Below are 22,977 nucleotides of genomic sequence, written 5' to 3'. Positions count from 1 at the left end.
CTAATTATCGAAAAGTAAGTAGCTTATATCTATATTTGCATATTTATATCTATTTAATTTTCAAAGAATCTTTACTGGTTTTCCTTCTTTTTATATTTCAGTGGACATTGGTCGTTGTGCAATCCTTGTCCCAGAGATAACGTCATTTACTGGTTTGATTCATTGGGTCGTCCCCCAAGCAAGGAAATGAAACATATCTTCGACACGTAAGTTTTGTAGTCAAATATATTATTTTCTTACTTTATTAAGTTGTTCTAATCCCTAGTCATTTCTATTTTTTCATAGGGCTTTTAAAACGTATTATATACGGGGAGCGAAACGCGAGGAGAAAAATGGCAAGACTGTTTGGCACAAACCAAAAGTAAGAATATTTTCAATTCTTTAATATCATCAACTATATATATACATATTCATATTCACTTTGATTTTCACTTTGATTTTACAGTGTCATCGACAACCAGGAAGTGCAGAGTGCGGATATTATATTATCTGTTTCATATATAAAATTATTGAGTCTAAATGTATTCAAAATTTTGAGATGGTAATAATTCATTTGATTATGATTATTTGCTTTTTTCTATTGAATTGTTTTTCTTTAATTCTCTTATTTTGATGAATTCAATCTTCTTATTTATATAACTTACATATCTTTAATGATGAAAACTGTTATAATAATGAAGAGATTGATGCTATCCGAGATCGTTTGGCGGGGCAATTTTTTCAAGAGTTTTACACTCAAAATGATACATGAGGTTACCGGCTTGGATGGTATTGAAGTTTCTAGGATCATTATGATTGTTAAAACATGTTAGAATGTTACTAGGATTGTGTATATGTTCTTGGAATGGATCTGAATCTCTTGAATTATTATGTAATGATAATTATTATGTAATGATGTTATTAGGATTGTGGATTATGGAATAGATCTGAATGTGTAGAATTTTGCTATACTTTATGTTTTGAAAAATTTTCAGGATTTTCTGTAAAAAAAAAATTCAGGAAATTTCACATTTGTGTTTTTTTTATGCAACATTTTCGTCTATTCATCTTGAACAGACGAATATAGTATACTATTTTCGTCTGTTAAGTTGAATAGACGAATATAGTACACTATTTTCATCTGTTAAGTTGAACAGACAAATATGACATCTCATATTCGTCTGTTCAATTTAAGAGACGAATATATTACATTACATTCGTCTGTTAGTAAACAGATGAATATTCAGTTTCTATCTACGTCCCCCTCAAAACAGACGAGAAAGGACCTGCAGAACAGACGAAAATGACTTTTTTTCTAGTAGTGTTTTTTCCATACTTCCTAAATTAATTAAGCAAATTTCTCTCACAAATATTTTACGAAAATCAGCTAATTTTAGCTATCTTTGTTAAGTGACGTAAAATGGGTGAGTGGAATTTATATAAAAAGACCTCCAGAGCAATTAGAATATTTGTACAGAAGAAAATCTATGCCCTGCAACCTGACTCTTGAGAGCACATGCCTATGGTTCATGGCAGTACATGCTCCTCTGATTTTCGACTCTTTAGCCGAATGGTGCTAAACCTTGTCAACATTGTCAAGTAATTTTCTAGCACATGATGAAAATCCTTACGATTTTTATTTAGGAGAGACTCTGTAAGTTGAGCACCAACAAGTTCTATTTTTAACAGTTGAATTGGTCAAAACGTGAGCTTTAATTACATCAGTTGTTTCAACATTAAAACTTAATTGCTTTTTACACAACCCAGAAGAAAAGTTGACACTATAGATTAAATTCCCATGACCACTAAAATGAAGATTTTATTAGTGTTTATTTCACGACCATGACTATAGTATGTCAACCAAATAAAGTTCTCTCTTCAATCTCGAGTAAGCTAAAAGTTAACAGGAAGGTCTCTGAAGAAGGCAAAGGTACGGGGAGAAGTAGATTTCCCAAACAAGGAACACCAACGAGGAAGCTTCATCAATATTCTTTCGGTTATGTCTGTCGTTTTGTCCACATCTGTCCTTAGTTTCAGAAGAGGCCTTTGTTCTTTCCTAACCCCATCAAAAACATCCTTAGATGTCTGAGTTGAACATGTTCTTCTCCAGTGCAGATCCAGATCAAACAATGTTGGTGAATTCTTTCCTCCTGAAAACTGGATGATATGCCAACCATCCACGCCGCCCTTTTTGCCCGCTCGGATTAATTCTTCCGAGTTCTCAGTATCTGAGTATAGAAGTGGGGGACACACAGATTGACATTAAATAAAGACACCAATCCAGGAATATGAAAAAAAACTAAAAGGACTTAAGGCTACAAACATGTATCTTTGACTCATTGAGAGCTGAGCTTTTCAAACCTTGGCACTTTCCCTGCATCCCCTCTTATACACGGGTCCATAATGATGGAATTTTTTTTTTTTTTTAATTTATTTATTTGGTAAAGTGCAGTGTTTGAGACGATGTAGAGAAAGTTGCAGTAGAGATTCAAAATCCATTTCTTTTCACCTAAGATGGATACTGATTTTATCTAACGACTGAAAATCTCTAGATAAAGATAAAACTTCAAGGGTAGAAAGGCTCAACTTCTCATAAAAGCATGAATGTGAGGGTAATATAGACAGATTAAGAAAACAGTAGGCTTGTAAAACAAAAAGGCAACGCACCTGTAAACTTGAAATCTTCTATTTCTTCTGTATTAATTGCAAGAACCCAGCGGACGGAACCCTTGGTATCGATTGAAACTCGGGTAGCCCTTTGATCGCCTTTAGCATCACTATCGACATGGAGTTTAGGAATTTCTGACTCACTCCAGCCACCTTCAGTGTCGTTGTAAGTCCAGCAACCATATTTGACAGAGAAAGTCACAAAATCAACTTCTTTGTCTCTCCCACACACAAAACCTTCTTGAATCTGTTCTACCTCCTTCATCAACTTTCCAGGAGTAGTAGAAAATAATGACACATATGATATATTCTGTTTCCCTTCAGCAAAGTTTCCTGTTGCATCTACAACATGTACAACCTGAAATATATCCCCAAAACAAATGTACAATGTGACAAGCATAACATATGAGAGAATATGTTGTGTTTTACATTCAAATATTAACTAAAGCAATCAACTGATTGTTAAAACGATGAATAGCTTGCGTTAAATGTCTGTTTCACTAATATCTTGAATACTTTCATAACATTCCAAGGCTAATGTTAGGATTAAGTTGATAATTTCAATTTCAAAATGTCAGCTTAATTCCAATAATAGACCTAGAAAAGAAAGTATATCTAAATATAGTTTTGACATAAAATTGCTCATCATTTTAGTTTTCACATAATTGTATTTTTTTGACAATAGGACCAACAAACAACCATAGATCATGAAGGTTAATGGTAACTGAACAAACAACGAGAGTTGACACTTTAAAACTGCTCAGGTACAAAGCGATTGAAGCTCACACCATAGACGGGTAAACTACATACTTAATCATCAATTAGGGATGGAATTACACAGTTGAGACTTGAGAAGTAATTAAGATTCTTCAACGCCCTTAGAACAGAAACATTTGGGATCTAATTACTCCTGCTAATGTTTTCAGCATAGTGATAACTAGGGAACCAGTAAAAGCTTGGAACTTTGAGAAATAGTAACAGTAGTCAACAAGCTTCCAAATTAGTGCAGCAATATCTTTTAACTGATGGTCCCAAAACGAGAGTGATGAAATAGTTTTGATAACCATGTGACGGTATTGAAAGATAGACTTTTACACATGATTGTTTGTTGTCTCAAAATGTTTTTTAGTGATGAAAAAATTTCAATTTTAGAAAATAATGTTTTCCAGATTTTGAAATTTAGTACAAAAGTTAATACTTTTTCATATTTCAATACGTTAAGACTATTTGTCATATATGCAAAGATGTGAAAGTAATACAACAATCAAGCAGCACATACTCATACGACACGGAAAGAACACAACTGTAGACAGATCCGAGTATCATTTCAATGTACATATAGTATAATGCAAGCATGGAAAGTGCAAGCCAGGACAGTTCCGCAAAAACAGAATTCAGGTAACTACTTGTAATTTAGTACCAAAAACATTGAAGAATACAGGTGAGAATGGGCATTTACATTACAGCTCGCAGTGTCTTTCGTCTTCAGTAAATGGTGGACAGCACCATAATACACTGCTAAAGATACGCTGACAGCATCATACTTCCTAGGATGATTGGCCTTTAGCACCTGCATACATAGATAGTAAGATATGTAATAACAAGCATCGCTAAACAAAGATTTTTCTTTTAAATATCCACTGGTACATGAATGTAGTAGGTAAGAGAAAGTGAGAAAGAGAGAGAGGAAAGAGATATACAAGAGAAACAGAGCGATGGATGTGAGAGAGAGATTGAATAGTGCTAATCTGTCATTACATGTCAAAACTGATTATAAAGATACTGTCTTAGTATTTATAGATAGTCCTCGCTTTGTCAGTGATAACGAAATCTTCTCCTGTCATATCCTTTTTCTCCCTTTTCCAACCTCATGTCTACATCTTCCTTTTCAAGGAAGCAGCATTTTCACATACTACAACTCTTCCTTACGAAATAAGGGGCAGAAGGTTTTGGAACATTAAAATAATGATATTTCAAAGTTGAGAACCTCAGGATCCCTGAATATTGCTTATTAAAGTCTTCGCTTCTTAGCACATCTAAATAATAGACTCAAACGTGGTTAATCTAATAGCAATGAATGCAGATTCTAATGTGCCATTTATCGATGCCTTTTTTGACAACTTTTGACCAAGCATTTCAGAGCCTAAGGGTAATGGAATTTCCCCCCTGGATTACAGGTAATTTTACAGCATGGTTGTTTTACAAACTAGGTATCCATTCATTAGTTTGGATCACTTGAAAATTCTAGAAGGCCACATAAAGCTATTGAAAGGAAATGTATCTTCGTGGGCACTAAGTTTTTAACAGATATTTTACATGTCAAGAGTCCAAATCAAAGTAATCTTCATCGTAAGATCATCTCAATTTAATCATTTCACATGTTGTAAACATCAACTCCTCCTCTTTCTTCACTCCCCCCCCCCCGGGGGCACTTCAAGAGATCTATAAGCTCAAACAGTATGCCTTACAAGCAATCCTTCAAAATTATAACATTCGGTTCAACCAATAAATTATCTAACTCATTATCATGGAAAGTAAGACATGAACGCTGATTGCAAAATATTTATGCAGTAAATAAAACCTGAAATATGAACATAGGCTAGGAGATACACTAGGGTCAAGGACAAGAGAGCAGCAATAAATCCGGCAATCACAAAATTCCCCAGCCATTCAGGTGTACCACCAGGATTCCTGCATCAAGTTACATAATGGATGGTGAAAATATAATTGGTGATTATTAATGAAATGGGAACATGCAGCAGGGTCCACAGCAAATTGATGGTTGTGGTAGCCATAAGGCTACTCCAAAATCAAAACGTGATGCGCATGAAATTTCCATTAAAAATGTGGCTCTGATGTTCTAATATTTACCACAAATTAGCTGTGACAGGCAGACTATTAAAAACTAATCTAAAAACAAAATGAAGTGCCAGCAGCAGTTCTAAGCAATAGACAAATCTTTCACGCAGATCAAATTTCTACATTGATCAGGAAAGAGATTGAGGTTTACCTATCAAGACGGACCATACTGCCTATGACGATACCAGCCAGCTGGATAAATGTGCCAGCAGAAATTAAAACTGGAGCAGCTAACCCTAGAAGCAAGGTTGCCAATTTGAGTGGCTTTGGCAACCTTGCTGGGGTTAGAGTTGCTTCAAAAAAGCCATCTGGAATTTAAACCAAAATTGAGTAAAAGGAACAAAATTATGTTTCAACTCAAACAAGGACAACAAGGAAGCAGAGATGGTTACATGCAAATGCTGGTGAGATTAACCAAACAAGAGCCAAGTAAGACGACCCTATTTTATAATAGCTCCCCAAAATGAGAAGAATAAGCCACTGAAAAGACCCGGCTTTGTAGAGCCACCTTTCAGCCTCTACCTTGACAATTTCAACTTGAATAGCCCGGGACAGTTGTTTTCTCCTTGATTGTGCGCCCAAGAGATATTTTTGAAGTAGAAGATAACCCAAATGTTGACCTGTCAATGATCCAAGAAAAGCTGGTGCAGCAAATAATCCAACCACCAACCATGGGGTTGAAACATATGGCACTGGTGACCACGATATCAAGGATAGAAAAAAGGCTGCCAGGAAACTGAAACCTAGGCCAAACACCCACATCAGGAGAACACTCAAACATGACAAGGCCAATGAAGCAACAGCCGGAAAACCGCCCATAAGCAATGATGTAGTCCAAATTAGCAGTGATTGCATTATTACTGAATTATGAAGGATATTTGCAAATTTTTGATGGTAAACGACCATGTATGTTCCCTGAAAGAATCATACAATTACTGAGTTATGATATCAAGAGAAGCAGCACGCTACTACAGCTACCTCAGAAGAAACGATTTATAAATAATAAAGCCAATAGTGGAGATGTAATTGGAATAATGAAGAAGATCGACAAAGCCTTCGCAGCAATGAAGTACCAGGATGTCAAAATATATGGCATTGTTTTGACTTATTTCTTCTTCTGCTTCTGTTGTATTGCTTCTGGGAAACTGAGGAGATGCAGCAATATGAAGCAGGAAAGCAAGCATATTTTCCCCTAAATGTTGAAGAGATCCTTTCTTTAAGAGCGCCAGTTTGTCATTCTGCAAAAGGAAAACAAATTATACTCTAAGCATTAGAACCCCATATTAATGCCTCCTAGACATCTCTCCAACCCCACCTGCTTTGTTTCAATATCATAAACCAAAATCAATATATTTTAAGCAATTATTTAAATGTGAAGTTTAAAATGGGCCAGCTTTGACAAGAAATTAATCAAACTCTATTTTTAATAAATTATTCGGAAGTTTCAACAGCAGGAAACTATACATCTTTACTCATTTAAAAGTTTTTCCTTTTACTTCTCTCCTATCTCGTAACAAATTAAATGTTGGGATGTTTTGCTGGTGACTTGCTTTAGCACCGGCTCAGTTTTCTTCCGATTAGGTGATTGATCACATAGAAGTAATCATTAATTAAGATCACAAAAGAAATGTAACAGATAGCACCATCTACAGTAACCATCATCCATATTCCATGCATATTTTACCAGAGAAAGACAGATATGCACTATTGCAGGATTATTTAGAACAGAAAGCTGCATATAAAAATAAACATGCATATTGCCTTGCTGTCACAATTATTCAAATTGCATCTGCCTAGTTGCAAATGAAAGGACTTCTCTTCTGCTTCCACCTTCCAATGGGCCGAAATACGAATATGTTTTGCAATCTAGCACTAGAATAGACACCTGATTTATTAAATGAAGTAACATTACATTTAGAGACAATGAAAGGAAGAAAAGACTTCCTCTCTAACTAAAAGATGTAGCTCGCAAACAATACAATAATCTTATCCTAATTAGATAGAACACAATATAATCCTAAAAGTATTGAAACATTATAAAAAAAATAACTAAAAAAATAGGCCTTAATTAAAAAAAACAAAGTTCCCATAAATAACTCAATAAATTAACACCAATATCCAACAGTTGCTTTAGTAATTTTTCAGCTGGCACATTACGATTTTCCATGAAGGTGCTAGGTAATAAAATACAAAACAGACACTCGTCCAGGAATCTTGTTAAAAGGAAGGATAGAAAGAAACCTTCGTATGATAAACTGCAGTGTTATCTACATATGCAAAATCAAGGCCAGAAAGGCCAGCAACTTCTTTGTACACCTGGAAGTCTGTTGCAGATTTTATGGCTCCTGAGGAAAAAAGGTCCTGCAGTATTAATGTTGAAGATAATCAAAAAGAATTCTGAAAGCATGTAGAAGAAGTAAATCAATCAATGATAAAAAAAAGTAACATAATACAAATTAATAGGAATTAGGAAATAAACATAAAAACCTGCGCTATAGTCTGCCCAGATGGGTATTTTGCTACTGAAGCAAACCTCTCAATAGCCCATGGATGAGGACCAGCCTACTAAATGCAAAGTCAATAGTAATAAATAATGAACTTGAAATTATTATTGGACTCAGAAGAAAAAAACAAGTAGCAGAAAGAATGAGATATTGATGTCAAAGTATTGAAAAACTTAAATTTTCAGATTCTATGAATAAAGAAGAAGCAAAATTTATTTCTGTAAAATACTTTATTTTGGACTGGTTAGGTGATTTAAAATACAAGTATTTCATAATTCTGAATCACAAATAAATAAATAAATTGTTGATGCAACCAAAAAACGTGTCCCTCACATTATTTTACTAGTAAAATCCATTGAAGAAGTACAACTATAGACACAATTCAAATCCACTGAGGAAGATGATTAACCCAGACAAAGCAATTAAAGTAGAAAAGATATTTCTTGTTCTGTTGATATTTCATCAGTTGGAATCAACCATACATAGCCAAACAGTACGATAGTGCAATATGAATGCTACCAGTAAATTGTGACCAGTAATTACTAATCAACAGACCTGAAATATACCAGATTTCCCTCCAATGCCCATGGCCTCCAGATCAATAGCCATATGAACAGTTTTACTCCAAGGATGCTGCATTCATAAATTTATTCTTACTGGCAAGATAATGATTACTCCTCAAAAAGATGTGATTCAAAATTAAAATACCAGAAAACCAATATACTAAAAATAATGGAAGAGCAACTCCTAAGATCGAAACAGAAAAGGAAAATGAAGAAGTTGAAATTCAGTTGGGGATAATGAACATCTGCTCCCCGTTTTGAGGAGTAGTATTAGTCATTGTAGCTGTTAGGCCCGTTATCCTCAGGGATTTGTCCTTATGGCCTGATTCCATGGGACTAAGTCAACTTAGCTTCCCATTTTATTCCTTGATTTTGTACGTTCAATAGATCTATATAGTATTATTATTATTATTATTATTATTATTATTATTATTATTATTGCCACCGTCACAATTTTATGTAGAAGACTGTCAAAAGTCCAAACCAACGGAGAAGCAGATACAGAAACAAAAGTTAAGGTTGCAACAACAAATAATTCCAAACCTGGGTTATAAAGCTGTGAGCACCACTCAGACCCTCCTCCTCCCCGGTATTAAATAAAAATATTATAGCTTTCTTCAATCCATGAGCCCATTGAGAAATCCCACGTGCAAGTTCCATCATAACAGCTATGCAGGAACTGCAATCTCCAGCGCCTTCTCTGTTACAACCATGCCAAACCTTAACACAGTGTCTTAACATATCATTATCTTGCTAAAGCCTAAATGTAGATGCAAAAGCCTTAAGAATAATTCATTTTACTTTATCCACAAACTTATGAAGCGTCACGCAAATAGTGACAATTTTTTATAGGGCCCTTATTTGTCCCAGAGGCACTCGTTCTTAAAATCAAAAACCTCAAAACCTTCATACTTTAAATGAGGTAATATGATCTTTGATCTTTTTCCTTGAAATACAGAATTTTAACAGCATCCCTAAGCATGATTCCATCTCCCATCTCTTGTGCGGGAAAGAAAAAGTTAAAAATTACTTAGTTGGGCTACATAAGTGCTTTTTTAGATAGGCATACATACAAATCTATACTTGCTGAGATGCATAATGTATTCATATCATTATGTGGGATCACAAAATTTATTTTGTTAAAGATCATTTCAACTCAAAAGCCGAAGTTGTTGGGCAGCGACCCAGTGATAATTTTATTATAATCTTGAAGACATCCCCTCAGGCAAATGCCTTCTGCGCTTGAACCTTTAATTATAGACAATGCAACACCGACCATACATGGTTCTGAAACATTAATTAAGAGAATGGGTGGCCACAAGGATCAAATTCCTGACAAGGTTTGAAAACTTGTCAAGGACCATTCCGGCTCAAGCTTAAAGCAATTAAATGAAGTCCCATGAATAAATTCTATCATAATCTCTAACATGTTTCAATAATAGGAAATTTTAAAATATAATATCGCATTTAACAGCATAAATATAAGATCAAATGGACAAAGAAAACATACGTTGAGAAAACAGTATCAATATGAGAAGAAACTAGAATAGATTGCTCTCTTGCTTCAGATACATATTTTGGCGAGATCCTCACTACAACATGTTTCAGGTCTGAATAAACAAGTGTTCTCCCCATAAATAAACCACTGTCCAAACGATTTGCACCAGACTTTGCATGGAAAAAGTCCACTTCAACATCCACTTCCCAGTGAGCCGTTTTCTTAATGGTTTGGCATACTGCCAAAACATACTGAAGTTGGAAGAATGTTAATAAAAATGTAAAGTTAACAAAGCATGGACAAATAAATTACTGCAATTTGTTTAATAGTTTGATGCTGATACCTCAGTCCACAATGTGGAGTGAAGGGAGCAATCAAATTTATCATACGCAAAAGAAGGAGACATGGAAATGAAGGACAGATAAGACAAGAGCAAGCATAAGTCTATGCGTTCAGAGTGAGCCAGTTTCAGTGAGAAATAATATATTTAAATTAAATTTTAAAAAATAAAAGTCAGTTCTTAAATTTTGAGATCTCATATGGTCAACCCAAATAACAATAAAATAGTAACTAATTTGCGCTTTCGTTTCATAGTAGGTTCTAGCCTGCAATGCTTTACACCTTATAAGTCGATTTACTTCAAACTAACTATAAGATAGCTTTTGATAGCTGAGGGGCAATACAAACCAGCAGGCAAGTTCTAACTCTATCATTTAAGGCTTTGGTGCTTGAATTTAAGTTTCAGGCCCAGCTTGATTTGAAACATTGAGAAACTAACATTAGTGACTTCATAATCATCAAAAAGATGCTGAAAGGCATGCTATCTGATAACTTTTCAATTCTCAATCCGTCTTACAAGAAGCACTTGGCCTGTACAATGAAAGAAGGCAGCAGAAGGAAGATACTCAACACCCCTTAAGCGAAGTTTTGAGTACAAGTTTTGGAAACCAAAAAAAAAAAAAGTAAACCCTCCTCCTTATTTGGGGTCCAACCCGGTTCAAATCCAGATTAATCAGTGGTATCAAATACTGAATGGTTTGTCACCATCCGGGGGGGGGGGAAATCTCTGTTACCAAGTTTGAGAAGATTTTCAACCCATATGTTTCTAAAATAAGAAAGATAACTAATCATGAAATCTATGAGTTATTTTCTAATTCCATGTAGGCATGTACTACACTACATTTTAATCAACATGTTAAAATATTTAATAGCAAGAATCTGCACATGGCGAAATAGAAAGATGAAATGAAAAAGAAGATATCAATAACAAAACTGTGCATTTAACTCGTCCAAGCTCCACTGAATAGTGAGATGAACTGAGAAAGAAGGTATCAATATATGGCAAAATTATATGGGTTGAGGATCCAACCTGCAGGGCAGAATCCAGAGCCTCAGAAGCAACGGGATGTGGGCCCAACTCAGTCAAGGCCTTGACGTGCTTCAAGGCTTCAATCTCTGAGAAACCCCTCTTGCCTGCCTGTTCTGCAGTGAGAGGCACAGGCATGTTTTCAAATTGGTATCTATATATTGCTGAACAGCAATACGTGATCACCACGAACAATGTTAGCCACATATAAGAAGACCTCCTTGGGTTTCCAAGATGAAAATTGATTTGGGAATCTTCATCATCAGTAGACGTGCTACTTCCTTCATTACTAGTCGCTGTTTGAAAAGCTGTTGAACGAGTTTTATGCCTCCTTTGCATTTTATGCAAATTCAACTGAGCAAGCAGCCTATAGAGAAATCAACGACAGAAAATATTAGTTCATCGACCACAGCAAAATATTTTCTGATGGAGATAAAAAAAATTAAGCCAAAACGCAGCAGGAGTAGTAAGCTTTCGTTAATCAGGCATCCAAAATCGACTAAACAAGCAGCATAAAAAGAGGGGGGAAAATTGAATCCTACAATTATGAATTATCAATAAAGCCACAACCAAAGAAGACTATGATGTAGAATATTAACTCACCAATTAATGGAATGACAATTTTCAAATGTGGTTTACAAGTAATGAAAATTGCAGAATGAAAAGTAAGCTTTGGAGAACCCAGAATGCTCTATGCAAAACGTACGGCAAAAACGGAGACTTTACTCAATTGGGTTAATTCCAAGCTTAGAGTAATGAACCATGGACAAAGAAACAATCATGAACAAAAATATGAAACATTCCTTCGCAAATTGAGAGTTTTTTTATTACTGAACAAGTGTTTTTTTTTTGTGGTCAGATTACTGAACAAGTTAAACGTCAAACGTCAAAAGATGCGTGATACAGCAAAAGAACGAAAGATTACATAACTTGAAAGGATACATACAGAACACAAGTTTCTACATCTCACCAGTAAATTGGAGGGAACGAAATTGAATGATATGGAGTAGAAAGAACGGGGAGTGACTATGTTCGGATCTGTTTGCTGTAAATTGCTAAGCTTCCCAGAGGCGGAACTGTTTCTCCCGCATTTAGGATAGTTTGACTTCTACCAGTCTCTAACGCCAGATAGCTGTTTTTAAATGTTCTGATTAAAAAATTAATTGTAAAAATACGTGAAATTTGTTTAAAGATTAAAAAAAATTTACGTTGAACCGATATAACTTTTTTAATGGTATACAGTTTATTTTTTAACTAGATTCTAACCCCTTTTTAAAACAATGAGAACTTAGAGATGCACCAAAGTTTGTTATTTATCATATCCCACGCCCTAGTACTACCACTTAATATCAAATACTACCTCCGCTCCTTAATATAAGATCCTGTTTGATTTTTATTTTGGTCATAAATATAAGACCTCAATCTACTTTGTCTCTCATATTTATACATTTTTTTTCAAAGTAGCCCTTCTAACAATAATAGTTCTAGTCAATACACTTGATTAGTAAAGATATTTTAGGAAAGACAACACCTATTTAGGACAAATAACTAACTCAACTTATTTCCTTAATCTCCTCAAATTAGTCAACTGGCTTTTATAATTAGGACCAGAGGTAGTATCAAAGTTAGTTAATTAATTTAAATAAATTAAAAAAAACTAGTTAAGTTAGTTATTTATAATAAATAAGTATTATCTTTTCTAAAATATTCTTATTAATCAAGTATATTAGTTAGAACTACTATTATTATAAGGATTGTCATGAGAAAAAAAGATAATTATGAGAGAAAAGTGTATTGAGATCTTATATTTATTATTAAAATAGAAGTCAAACAAGCTCTTTTATTAAGAAATAGAGGTGATATTTATTAAGAAATCCATGACGAAACATAATTATATTATATTACGTTATACTACCTCACGTTCTAATTATAAAATCTCGTTTATCAACTATAAACGAGATCTTATAATTAAAACCAGAAATAATATATGTCTTGTATGCACGTTTAGACCATGTGTGTTTGGCCCAAAAAAAAAATCTATACCATGTGTGATGTGCTGGTCATTATTTTTGGGGATAAAAATTTGTTGGTTATATTGTCGTGACAATGAATATGAAAAATACAAAAAAAAAAAATACATGCATAATTTAATACTCCTCCGGTCCTAAATATAAAACCCTTATACTAGTATGTATGAGGGTCTTATATTTAGAATCGGAGAAGTATGGTTTTATAATTTACCTATATAAAAGGTAACAAGGTGAATTGCCATTTTTTTCAACAAATTGAGTCGAATCATATGTGACTTATGAATAATGTGTTAAATAAGAATATGAAAATGGTTAATTTTTATTCCCTTTTATTCTGAATACCTTATAATCTGTATATCAAACTTGAACCCTGGCTAAATTTTCAGTCCAACTCTTGAAGTTTTCTGTTCAAAACAAGCCCTAAAACTTGCCTGGTGGTAATATTTTCTCATCTTCTTAATATAAGAGTTAACTGATTAATTTAAATAGATTAAAAAAATAGTTAAGTTAGTTATTTGTAATAAATAAATATTATTTTTCTTAAAATACCTTTACTAATTATATGTATTAGCTAAACTACTATTTGAGAAAACTTTTAAACAATGACTGAATATATGAAAGATAAAATAGAAAATATTTAGGACTAATTAAAAATTAAACTAATTCTTACATTAAGAAACAATAGATTAAAAATTAAATTAATTTTTATATTAACGATTAGTAGTATTATTGAACTTAAAAGTCATTTGTTAGGAAAAGAATTGTTTTTGACTTGGTATTAAAATCCAGCCTAGGCAAAGTTGTCCCATCGAATGAAATGGCTTTTTATCAAATCTAGTTAAGAGTTTTGAACAGGCTAACCTACTTAGATTTTATATTTTCTTTATCTCCTTGTTAATTTTTTTTTGGCCGAAAATCTCCTTATTAAATTTAAAACAATGGCAGTATGTTAGATTTAAATTATCTTAATTTAATAATCATTGGCTGTGAATTAACTTCAATTTAAATTACCGATACTTAAACTATCTCTCCGCTGATTCAATAATCAATTACAGTGCAAATAATTTTATTTTTCTGATTTGAGTATTTTAGGGCTTGTTTGTCATCTTGTTTTGAAAAATAATTTTTTTGCTTTTAAAAATTAAAAATATTGTTTTTAGTTTTTTTTTTGTTAAAAAATTAGTAATATGTTTTTAGATGTTTTCTTTTTCTTTTTTTTTTTGAAAATTGGAGAAATCTTCTTTTTTCTCACATACAGCTGTCACCACCAGGAATGGCCACATATATCAAATGTGACTGTTTTTTTTTAATTTGTTTTTTAATATAATTATAAAAACATATTTTTTATTCTCAAAATTTTTAAAAAAGAAACTTTATAAAATTATTTTAAAAATAAGGAGGAAAAAAAAAAAACAGAAACAAACAACCTTAGTTTTTGTGCGGTGGTGATGAGGAGTATCTGAGTACTTCATCCATGAACAAGGCTCTTATCTTTGGACCTAAACTTTGCTTATTGGTGATTTGATTTAGCATTCATCTAACGAAGCACGAATACCATAATCATCTGCAACTTTCAAATTAGAATGAGATATTTTTATATGCTTCTAAGCTTTAGATTTTTATTAGGAAGGAATCATACAAAATAAAAAATTTAACTTAAAATTAAACAATTGTCTAAAGTAAGGAATTGAATAATCTGATTCATTAGATAAATTTATATCTGTAAGAATCTCATAACAAAATGCTTGTCAATTCTAATCATATCCGATCTCTAATGTGCAAAATAATAAGTGCTATATTTTCAGACAAATTGACATATAGCGGAAATAAATAGTTTATGTAATTTAAAATATTATATGTGATTATTTATCAACGCAACAGTAGGAGATTGGATTTAGTTATTAGTAATATAAGAACTTAGTATACTTTATTTCTCAAGTTCATAATTTTTTAAATTACTCATATTAATTATTTATATGTGTTGGAGTTTTTTTTTCAATGAGGATGATAATTAAAGGAGTAATTTAAGAAAAAACAAAGATTTATTATAAGTATAGAGCTAATTTAAATGTTTTTAATATTTATAAATTAGTTATTTAACTATTTTATTTAGGATTGAAGGAAGCATATTTTATACCGCGAACTAAATGTTAATTGTTAAATGCATTTTTTATTTTTAATATTAAAATGGTTCAGTATGTAATAATCAAATCACTTAGATGTAAATATTAAAATCAAATCACTTAGATGTAAATATTTAAAAAAAATTATGTCAGTCCAGATTTTTATGTTCACGTACGCACGTTAGAAGTTTTTGTATTATTCTTCCTCCGGTCACCTGAACCAATAATTGAGTGGTTATAAGCCATTCAATAAGGCATTACATATATTCTTTTAACAGCAGTCTCTAATTAAAATCTATGTTTGTAATTTATGATTTTTAATATGGGCAGATTAGCATAAAAAATTCATTTTTAATCCCCAATCCTAGATTTTTATTTTGTATTTATTCGGGCTAGCCTATCCATTTTATTCATGAATCCTTAATAATTAGATAGCTCTGTTGATGTTGACAAAAACAAATAGAGAAGATTTTTTGTTGTTGTGAATTTGTTCCGAAAATTTTCACCAAAAGGCACCTACAAATAAAAGTTTTTTGGATACAAATTTGTTTTAGAAGTTTAAAATCGAAGCAATGGTTGCCTCCTGCTATTTAAAAACTAATGTTGATAATTAAATAGTGACATTGATTGTTAACATTTTTAATGATAGAAGCAATATTACTATGTTTTTATACTTTCGAAATAAATTTGCATAAAAAAACTGTTGAATGCCCAACACTCCAGAATAATTTTAGGGAAAAAAACTTGTTTTGCTGAAATTGCATTTTATTCTTTTCCAACACATATAGGAAAAAATCCTTTGAAAAGACACTTAAATAATTCAATTTTTTATTGGGATCATTAAATTTGTCAAACCCTTAATCATTTCATATAATCTAAAGAGGGATTTTAAAATTTTATGAAATGACCGTGATACCCATTTTATTAGAAATCAAAAGAGAATTATAAATTAACATGTTTCATTTCATAATTAACATATTTTAATCCTAAATTAACAATTTTTTGTCTCCATAACATATTTGTTATAAGTTTTTGAATAAAACTTAATTATAATATAATCTTAAAAATTAATAAGTTCAATTGCATAGTTAATAATTTTCAGTCTAAATTAACAACTTTATGTCCTCGTAACACTTGCAATAAGCCTTTAAATAAAACTTGATTACAATACAATATTAAAAATTAACATATTATATTTCACAGTTAGTATGTTTCAATTTTAAATTAACAATTTAGGTCTCTAAAACACACCTGCAATAAGTCTTTGAATAAAAAATGATCACAATACAACTTTGAAAATCAACAAATTCAAGTATACAGTTAACATGTTTTAATTCTAAGTTAATAATTTGAAAATTATAGAAATTTCTCATTTCTATAGGTTTCTAATGAAAAAGATGTTAGAGTCATTTCATAAAATTTTAAAATTCCTCTTTGGGTTATATAATCTAATTAAGAATTTGATAAATTTAATTACCTAAATAATTTGTATTATTTAAGTGTTTTTAATGTGGTTTTCCCTATAAGTATATTGCCAAATATCAATTTATGTATATATGTGTGCATGTACGTACGTACCATAGGCTTTCATAAAAATGTTATCTGCCAATGCTGCTAAACACGAGGGCCCCGGAGATTACACTGTTAATGAATAAATTGACCACCATGCACTACACTACTCCGCAGAACCGAATTTCTGCCTTTCCCTATTTTGCCATTTTTGAAGCAGCTCTCTTTCGTTCGCCTTCCACCAATGTTAGCCCATAGCTTCAGTAGTACTAGCCGTTCCTCTTTCTCTCTCTTCAGGATACGCCAAAAGGAATCATTCCCTTCAGCTTCCCCTGTCCTTTCCCTCTTCTTCTAGCACTCGACCACAATTCTGATTCTTTTTTCCCCCCCTTCTTTTTCATTTTCTATGTTAGTTTGTGTGTTGCCGGAACCTTTATCATGGCCATGGTTCACCCTTCAGTTCACCCAATTGAAGCCCCGCCGCTTACTGATAATGCTTTGCCTAGGGCAAGGATGAAAGACGTTCAGGGCATGCCGGGCACATTGGGAGGCCTTGCCTTGCGTTTCCTTCAGTTCGTTTTCGCTGCCCTTGCGCTGGTTGTCATGGCCACCACCAGCGATTTCCCTTCCGTCACCGCTTTCCGGTATTCCGATGTTTGTTTTATCTTTACTTTTATGCTATTCTACGCTTTACTTCCAGCCGTACGCGTTTTAATTGGTTCGTAGTAGGAATTTTAGTCAATTTTTAATTCGATATATATAGTTTAAAAGTTAGCGACTGTGTATTTGTTATCTTTTCAATTCTGTCATTGAACTGGTCGCTGAGCTTGTCCATTATGCTCCCAGGGATGTGTCAGGCACTTAGAATATGCATAATTCATGGCTGCAGTAAGGATTACAGATAAAATTACATGTAGTAAAAATAACCCTTGTGTGGTGTGCGATGGGTGGTTTGGTGAATTGGCATGATTTGAGGCATGCATAGGTAGAGTGCCAATACAACATATATTATGGTGGTAGAATTTAATGCCATATCGACAGGAGTTTGATGGCAGGGACAAAACAAACATTTTTAAAGTTATAATAATGCACTGACTCAATTACCATCTACAAAATATTTGTCAAATGTTGTTTAAAAATTTCTGAAACACTGAATTCAGTGTTGTTTACCAATTTTAAGTTCACAAGAAATGATGATAAAAAATGAGGTTTGAGAAGGGTGTTTTGTTTTTGGTTTCACGGTGACAGTGGCAGTTGTCTTGTTTTGTATTTTTTTTTTTTTTTTTATCAGTAGTAGTGGTTAGGGGCAAAGGTCGTTGTCTAATCTATGAATTTTATAAGGGCTAATGACTTAACTCTGCTGTACCCTTTTGGAACCCTGTTCCTTAAAGGACCTGCTAGCATTTGGATGTTGGAAAGGAACTTTATGGTTGTTCATAAATTCTTTTAATTGCCAAATTATCTGAACAAAACACAATTTAATGAAAGGAAAAGGCTTCAGGGGAGGGGCCAGGGGATAAGTTGTCCTATTAGTTCTACTGTTATCAAAGGTGATTCATTTTGGCCAAAAATAAAGGAGATGGTCGTTGGGATTTGTAATAGTCTTTATCTTATAGCCTTTATTTTTTGCCTTCTTAGTGTAACAGCTTTTGTGATATTTGCTGTACCAGCTACCTGGTTGCTGCTGTCAGTCTGCAAAGCTTGTGGAGCCTCACTCTAGCCATCACTGATATATATGCCATTTTAGTGCAGCGTAGCTTCCGGAATTCCAGAATTGTCAGCTTATTCTCTATTGGGGATGGAGTAAGAAAATATGTGGCTAAACTTATTTAGCTTGTGCAGTTTAAGTTTTTGTAGAATTTTTATCTTTTGCTTCTCACTATGGTTGCCAGCAATACTCTGGAGTCTGGAGCATTGCTCCCGTCTCAGGTTAATTTGTTATCCGTGCAAGATGTCACTTCCATAACACACAAAAAAGAGAAAATATATAAGTACTCATACTTTCTGCGCTTGTAAGCTTGGTTGAGGAAAACCTGGGAGACTGGTAGAGAAAGAATGAGCAAATGAATTGAACGAGATAACTCCTTTGAGTTAACAAAATAGACTAAGCATTTTTCACTTATAAGACATTTACGTGACTTCCATTTAAACTTTTTCACTCTCAAGGCTAAGCTAGTTGTAACCTCCTAATGCTAGTTCGTAACCTACTTTTGTCCGCCTTCCATCTTGTTGACTGTTTTACCAATTTTTCTTGTATTGTATTCAAACTAGCATTAGTTGAGGGTTCTTCAGGCATTATTGCTGAGGTCTTATCAATTGTATGGAAATATTTTGGTTAATAATTATTTATGAAAAATGTCAGGCCTTAGGTTGCTACAGGCTGGCATTAAAAGATGGCTGTGATGGTGTTTTTTTTGTGATCCAGCCAAGTACATAGCTATTAACTGGACTTTTGGGTTGAAAATCCTCACAGGTGCTTCATTTTCTTTCTTACTGATAACTCCTACCAAGGAGGAACTTATTTCAGTCTCTGCCAACTTAAATTGAGAAATCAATTATTGATAATCAATTACTGTTCCCTCGTCTTAACAATTCCCAGCCAATCATGTCAATCTAACATCAAGTTCTTTCTTGTCTTGTTTTGATGCCATTGAAGTGCTTTCCCTTTGAATGCACACTAATACATGTGACCCTCTGATCATTTGGTGTAGCATCCCCATCAATAAATTATTTGCAGCAACACGCCTGCCCTTTTAAATCACTGCCATCAAATTAATAGAGTCAGTGCTTGTAAATTTTGTTGAGAATCCATGACCCTGTTGTGAATTGCCCACAAGATACTTTCCTCTTAGTGTAGCCATTGACGAACCTGCAACTTCACCATTGATGCTCACCTCTGTTTGCAAAACCTTTGCCAATATCTTTGCTAACATATTTACCCATTCTTGTCATCAAATTATGGTGTTTTATGACATGAGTCTGATTTTGATCTAGTTCTCCATCCAATTCTCTGAACCAATGATGAGCTCTCATCTTTTTCATTCCCTCTAAAGATCAATTCTTTGACACCAAGTTGATACACAATAGAGAAAGAATGCACAGAGTGGATTGCATGATAACTCCTGAGTTATCATAGCACATTACTCATTATTCGGTTCTAAGATAATTACAGGTTCCCCATTAACCCTTTTATGTAATGCTGGATAAGCTGGTCATGGCCTCTATTTGGTTGCTAATAACCAAATAACTAAACCTAATATTGCTAGTACAACTAGCAACCTAACTAATCTGTATTTACCCAAAACACACTATCTTCTGAAAATAATAAAAGATGGTAATGATCTTCTTGATACCAGGCTGCTTGTGTGCGTTGATTTTGGCTCCTCTAGATTACTTGTGTAGAAATATACCTTGTCATTCATGTTGTTTTAAATAACCAAACTGAATTCGTTTACACATTCTTAGTGATGGACTAAAAATGAAGAGAATATGTAGCCTTGGCAATTCTAAATGGAGAGAATTATGTATTTGGTATCTGATTATGATCTTATTAAATTACATAACTTTATGTTGAACCTGAGAAAATTTTCCTTTTTGATTTTTTGGCAGATTACTTCAACACTCACTTTTGCTGCCTCTTGTGCTTCTGCTGGTATTACGGTCCTTATTGGCAATGATCTGAATGATTGTGCACAGAATCACTGCAGCAGGTTCGAGATAGCAACTGCCATGGCATTTATGAGTTGGTTTGCTGCTTCCCCGTCCTTTCTTTTGAATTTCTGGACACTGGCTGCCAAGTAGTAGGCAGTTTTTCATGTATTTACGGTATGAACTGTGTGTGATGATTGGCCATATGTATAATTCACATTCCTGGTCCTCTTTAATGCCTTTGAACTATAGCCTTTATTCGATTCAATAGTTGTGAGCTTGAAAACCTTAGACGTGGAAATTCTTCCAAGTGCACCGCCTGTGCGCATGGCTCCATCGATCTAGTCTGAGAAGAGATGCCTGCGCCATAATATTTGGCGAAGTTAATTGGCGAATGATGTAAACAAGACATTCCAAGAGTTTCTTCCAAAGGGTGCTCCAGGCTACAGCTTATCATCATCTCGTCCTCATTTGAGGCAACTATAGGCATTTGAATTTTTTCCCAACTTGTATTTTCTTAATGTTGTCTTTTGTTTCTGCAATGGGGGGTGCTATCAGTTGCGTTGTCCTGTGGTAGAGAAAGAAAACGCTAATGGGAAACCTTTCATGGAGTCTTCTCCATGAAATGGAGAGAGAAGAATATCCAATGTTCCTCTGTACCACAGGGTGCAGGAGTATATGGAGGGAAAAAGGGTGGTGGGTTGGTTGAAAAAACGATGGGATGCTATTTGAGACCAGAGAGAGGAGGGTGGGGGCCATGTGGGCTTAGGCCCAGAAGCCTTATTCGCCCAATTTAATTATTTTTAAGCATATTAAACTGAGTATCCAAGCTTTGAAAGGATCAATCGAAATGTTTTAAAAGCCTAAAAAAGTAATCCAAGTTTGAGGTGCAAATATTTATGAAGTCTCAATTTTAATTCAAAAATAGTTAGGGTGGCTTGGTGGCTGTAATGATTGAATTATTTGTCACCAAAAGGAGAGGTCGAAATATTTGTATTTTTAATTGTTGTGCGTAAGTACTTTATTTTTAACTATTATTTAATTTATTTTTATATTATGCTTATTATTATATCTTCGTTGATGAATCGGAAGATAAAAGCAGAATTTTTTTAAAATAAATAAAGTAGTTGTATTTGAACAAATACAATAAAAATGAATAAAATATATTTTCTACTATAAAACGTCATATTTATTCTTTTGCATCTAAAAATGGAAAAGTACTATTCACAAAAAATATAGAAAATATTAAAAGAAAAAAATCCGGGGAAAATCACAATTAAACACCCTAAAATTTGAAAAATGCATATAAGGATCTGTAACAACTTCACCATAGCTTTTGACAATAATAATATGTTATGAAATTGTCAAAACTTATAGTGAAATTATCACGGTTTTTATTTGTATTTTTCAAATTTTAAGGTCTTTTTTGTGATTTTTCCAAAAATCTATTCCATCTGTTAGAATTTTTATTCGTGAAAAGGTTTGAAGTAGGTTTTAGCCCCTATTCCTATCTTTTGATTTCATTTTGTCTCCCAATCCCCCAACTATTATTTTTTTGCTTTTTATTATTCAGGTTATTTGAATTGCTTTTGGTAACTTGATTATTTTATACTATCTCCGTTTCTTACTATAAGAGCTTGTTTGACTTTTAACTTGATCTTAAATATAAGACTCTAATCCACTTTGCCTTTTATATTTATTTGTTTGTTTCAAAGTAGTCTTTATAATAGGTGCATGTGCTAAATGTTTCATCAAATGGTAATTTTAGCTAATATACATTATTAGCAAGGGCATTTTAAAAAAGATAATACATATTTATAACAAATAACTAACTTAACTAATTTTCTTAATTTCTTCAAATTAGTTAACTAGATCTTATATTAAGGATTAGGTGCAGTACAATTAAATATGGAATCACACTTAAATGTGTTAATGTCAGGTTAAACTTAAAACTTCATCTAATTAGCAATTTGTAATTAAATTTTTTGATATAGTGTATAGGTTGCAATTGATTAAGGTGATGTTTGTGTAAAAACCAAATTATGTTTTTAAAAGTAATTTTACAATTTATGAAGTAAACATGTAGAGGAATTTATCTCGATTTGTAAAAAATTACTTTTTAAAAATGCTTTTGGGTGTTCTATTGTTCCCCAACTCCCTAAATCTAATAACTTTTTGGAAAAAAAAAAAAAGACTGTAGTTAGATTTTAAAATATCAATTTAATGATAAT

At 33.0% G+C, this 22,977-nt stretch overlaps 2 protein-coding genes across 2 annotated transcripts; one reads left to right on the top strand and one right to left on the bottom strand.

The window, feature by feature from the left end:
* Window positions 1-1,748: 1,748 nt before the first annotated feature.
* LOC114738253 (endoplasmic reticulum metallopeptidase 1) lies at window positions 1,749-12,510 on the bottom strand. The gene is made up of 14 exons (XM_028926289.1): window positions 12,407-12,510; window positions 11,440-11,803; window positions 10,083-10,321; window positions 9,116-9,272; window positions 8,565-8,642; window positions 7,993-8,067; window positions 7,747-7,866; window positions 6,579-6,743; window positions 5,898-6,420; window positions 5,657-5,813; window positions 5,181-5,337; window positions 4,067-4,216; window positions 2,647-3,088; window positions 1,749-2,207 (listed from the first exon to the last, which is right to left on the bottom strand). The coding sequence occupies exons 2-14, from the start codon at window positions 11,773-11,775 to the stop codon at window positions 1,873-1,875; spliced, it is 2,934 nt and encodes a 977-aa protein (XP_028782122.1). The 5' UTR covers window positions 11,776-11,803; window positions 12,407-12,510; the 3' UTR covers window positions 1,749-1,872.
* A 4,834-nt stretch (window positions 12,511-17,344) lies between these two features.
* Window positions 17,345-21,252, top strand: LOC114738259 (CASP-like protein 5A2). Its single transcript, XM_028926302.1, has 3 exons — window positions 17,345-17,742; window positions 18,769-18,901; window positions 20,708-21,252. Exons 1-3 carry the CDS (start codon window positions 17,537-17,539, stop codon window positions 20,897-20,899), a joined length of 531 nt encoding a protein of 176 aa, XP_028782135.1. The 5' UTR covers window positions 17,345-17,536; the 3' UTR covers window positions 20,900-21,252.
* Window positions 21,253-22,977: the final 1,725 nt, after the last annotated feature.

Source organism: Neltuma alba, unplaced genomic scaffold (assembly GCF_004799145.2).
Source record: "Neltuma alba isolate B1F8T4 unplaced genomic scaffold, ASM479914v2 tig00013565_pilon, whole genome shotgun sequence".
Lineage (NCBI taxonomy): Eukaryota > Viridiplantae > Streptophyta > Magnoliopsida > Fabales > Fabaceae > Neltuma > Neltuma alba.
The sequence above is the reverse complement of the archived record's forward strand: the minus strand, read 5'-3'. Positions and strand labels throughout refer to the sequence as shown.

What these genes read in the sequence shown, in the direction of transcription:
- LOC114738253 (XM_028926289.1), bottom strand. Translation starts at nt 11,775, where the DNA reads ATGCAAAGGAGGCATAAAACTCGTTCAACAGCTTTTCAAACAGCGACT. An exon ending in CCATATATTTTGACATCCTG is followed by an intron (nt 6,421 to 6,578) that starts GTACTTCATTGC and finishes TGATTCTTTCAG; the next exon opens with GGAACATACATGGTCGTTTA. An exon ending in TGTATTCTTCAATGTTTTTG is followed by an intron (nt 3,089 to 4,066) that starts GTACTAAATTAC and finishes TGATTGCTTTAG; the next exon opens with TTAATATTTGAATGTAAAAC.
- LOC114738259 (XM_028926302.1), top strand. Translation starts at nt 17,537, where the DNA reads ATGGCCATGGTTCACCCTTCAGTTCACCCAATTGAAGCCCCGCCGCTT. An exon ending in CCTTCCGTCACCGCTTTCCG is followed by an intron (nt 17,743 to 18,768) that starts GTATTCCGATGT and finishes TTGCTGTACCAG; the next exon opens with CTACCTGGTTGCTGCTGTCA. An exon ending in TATTCTCTATTGGGGATGGA is followed by an intron (nt 18,902 to 20,707) that starts GTAAGAAAATAT and finishes ATTTTTTGGCAG; the next exon opens with ATTACTTCAACACTCACTTT.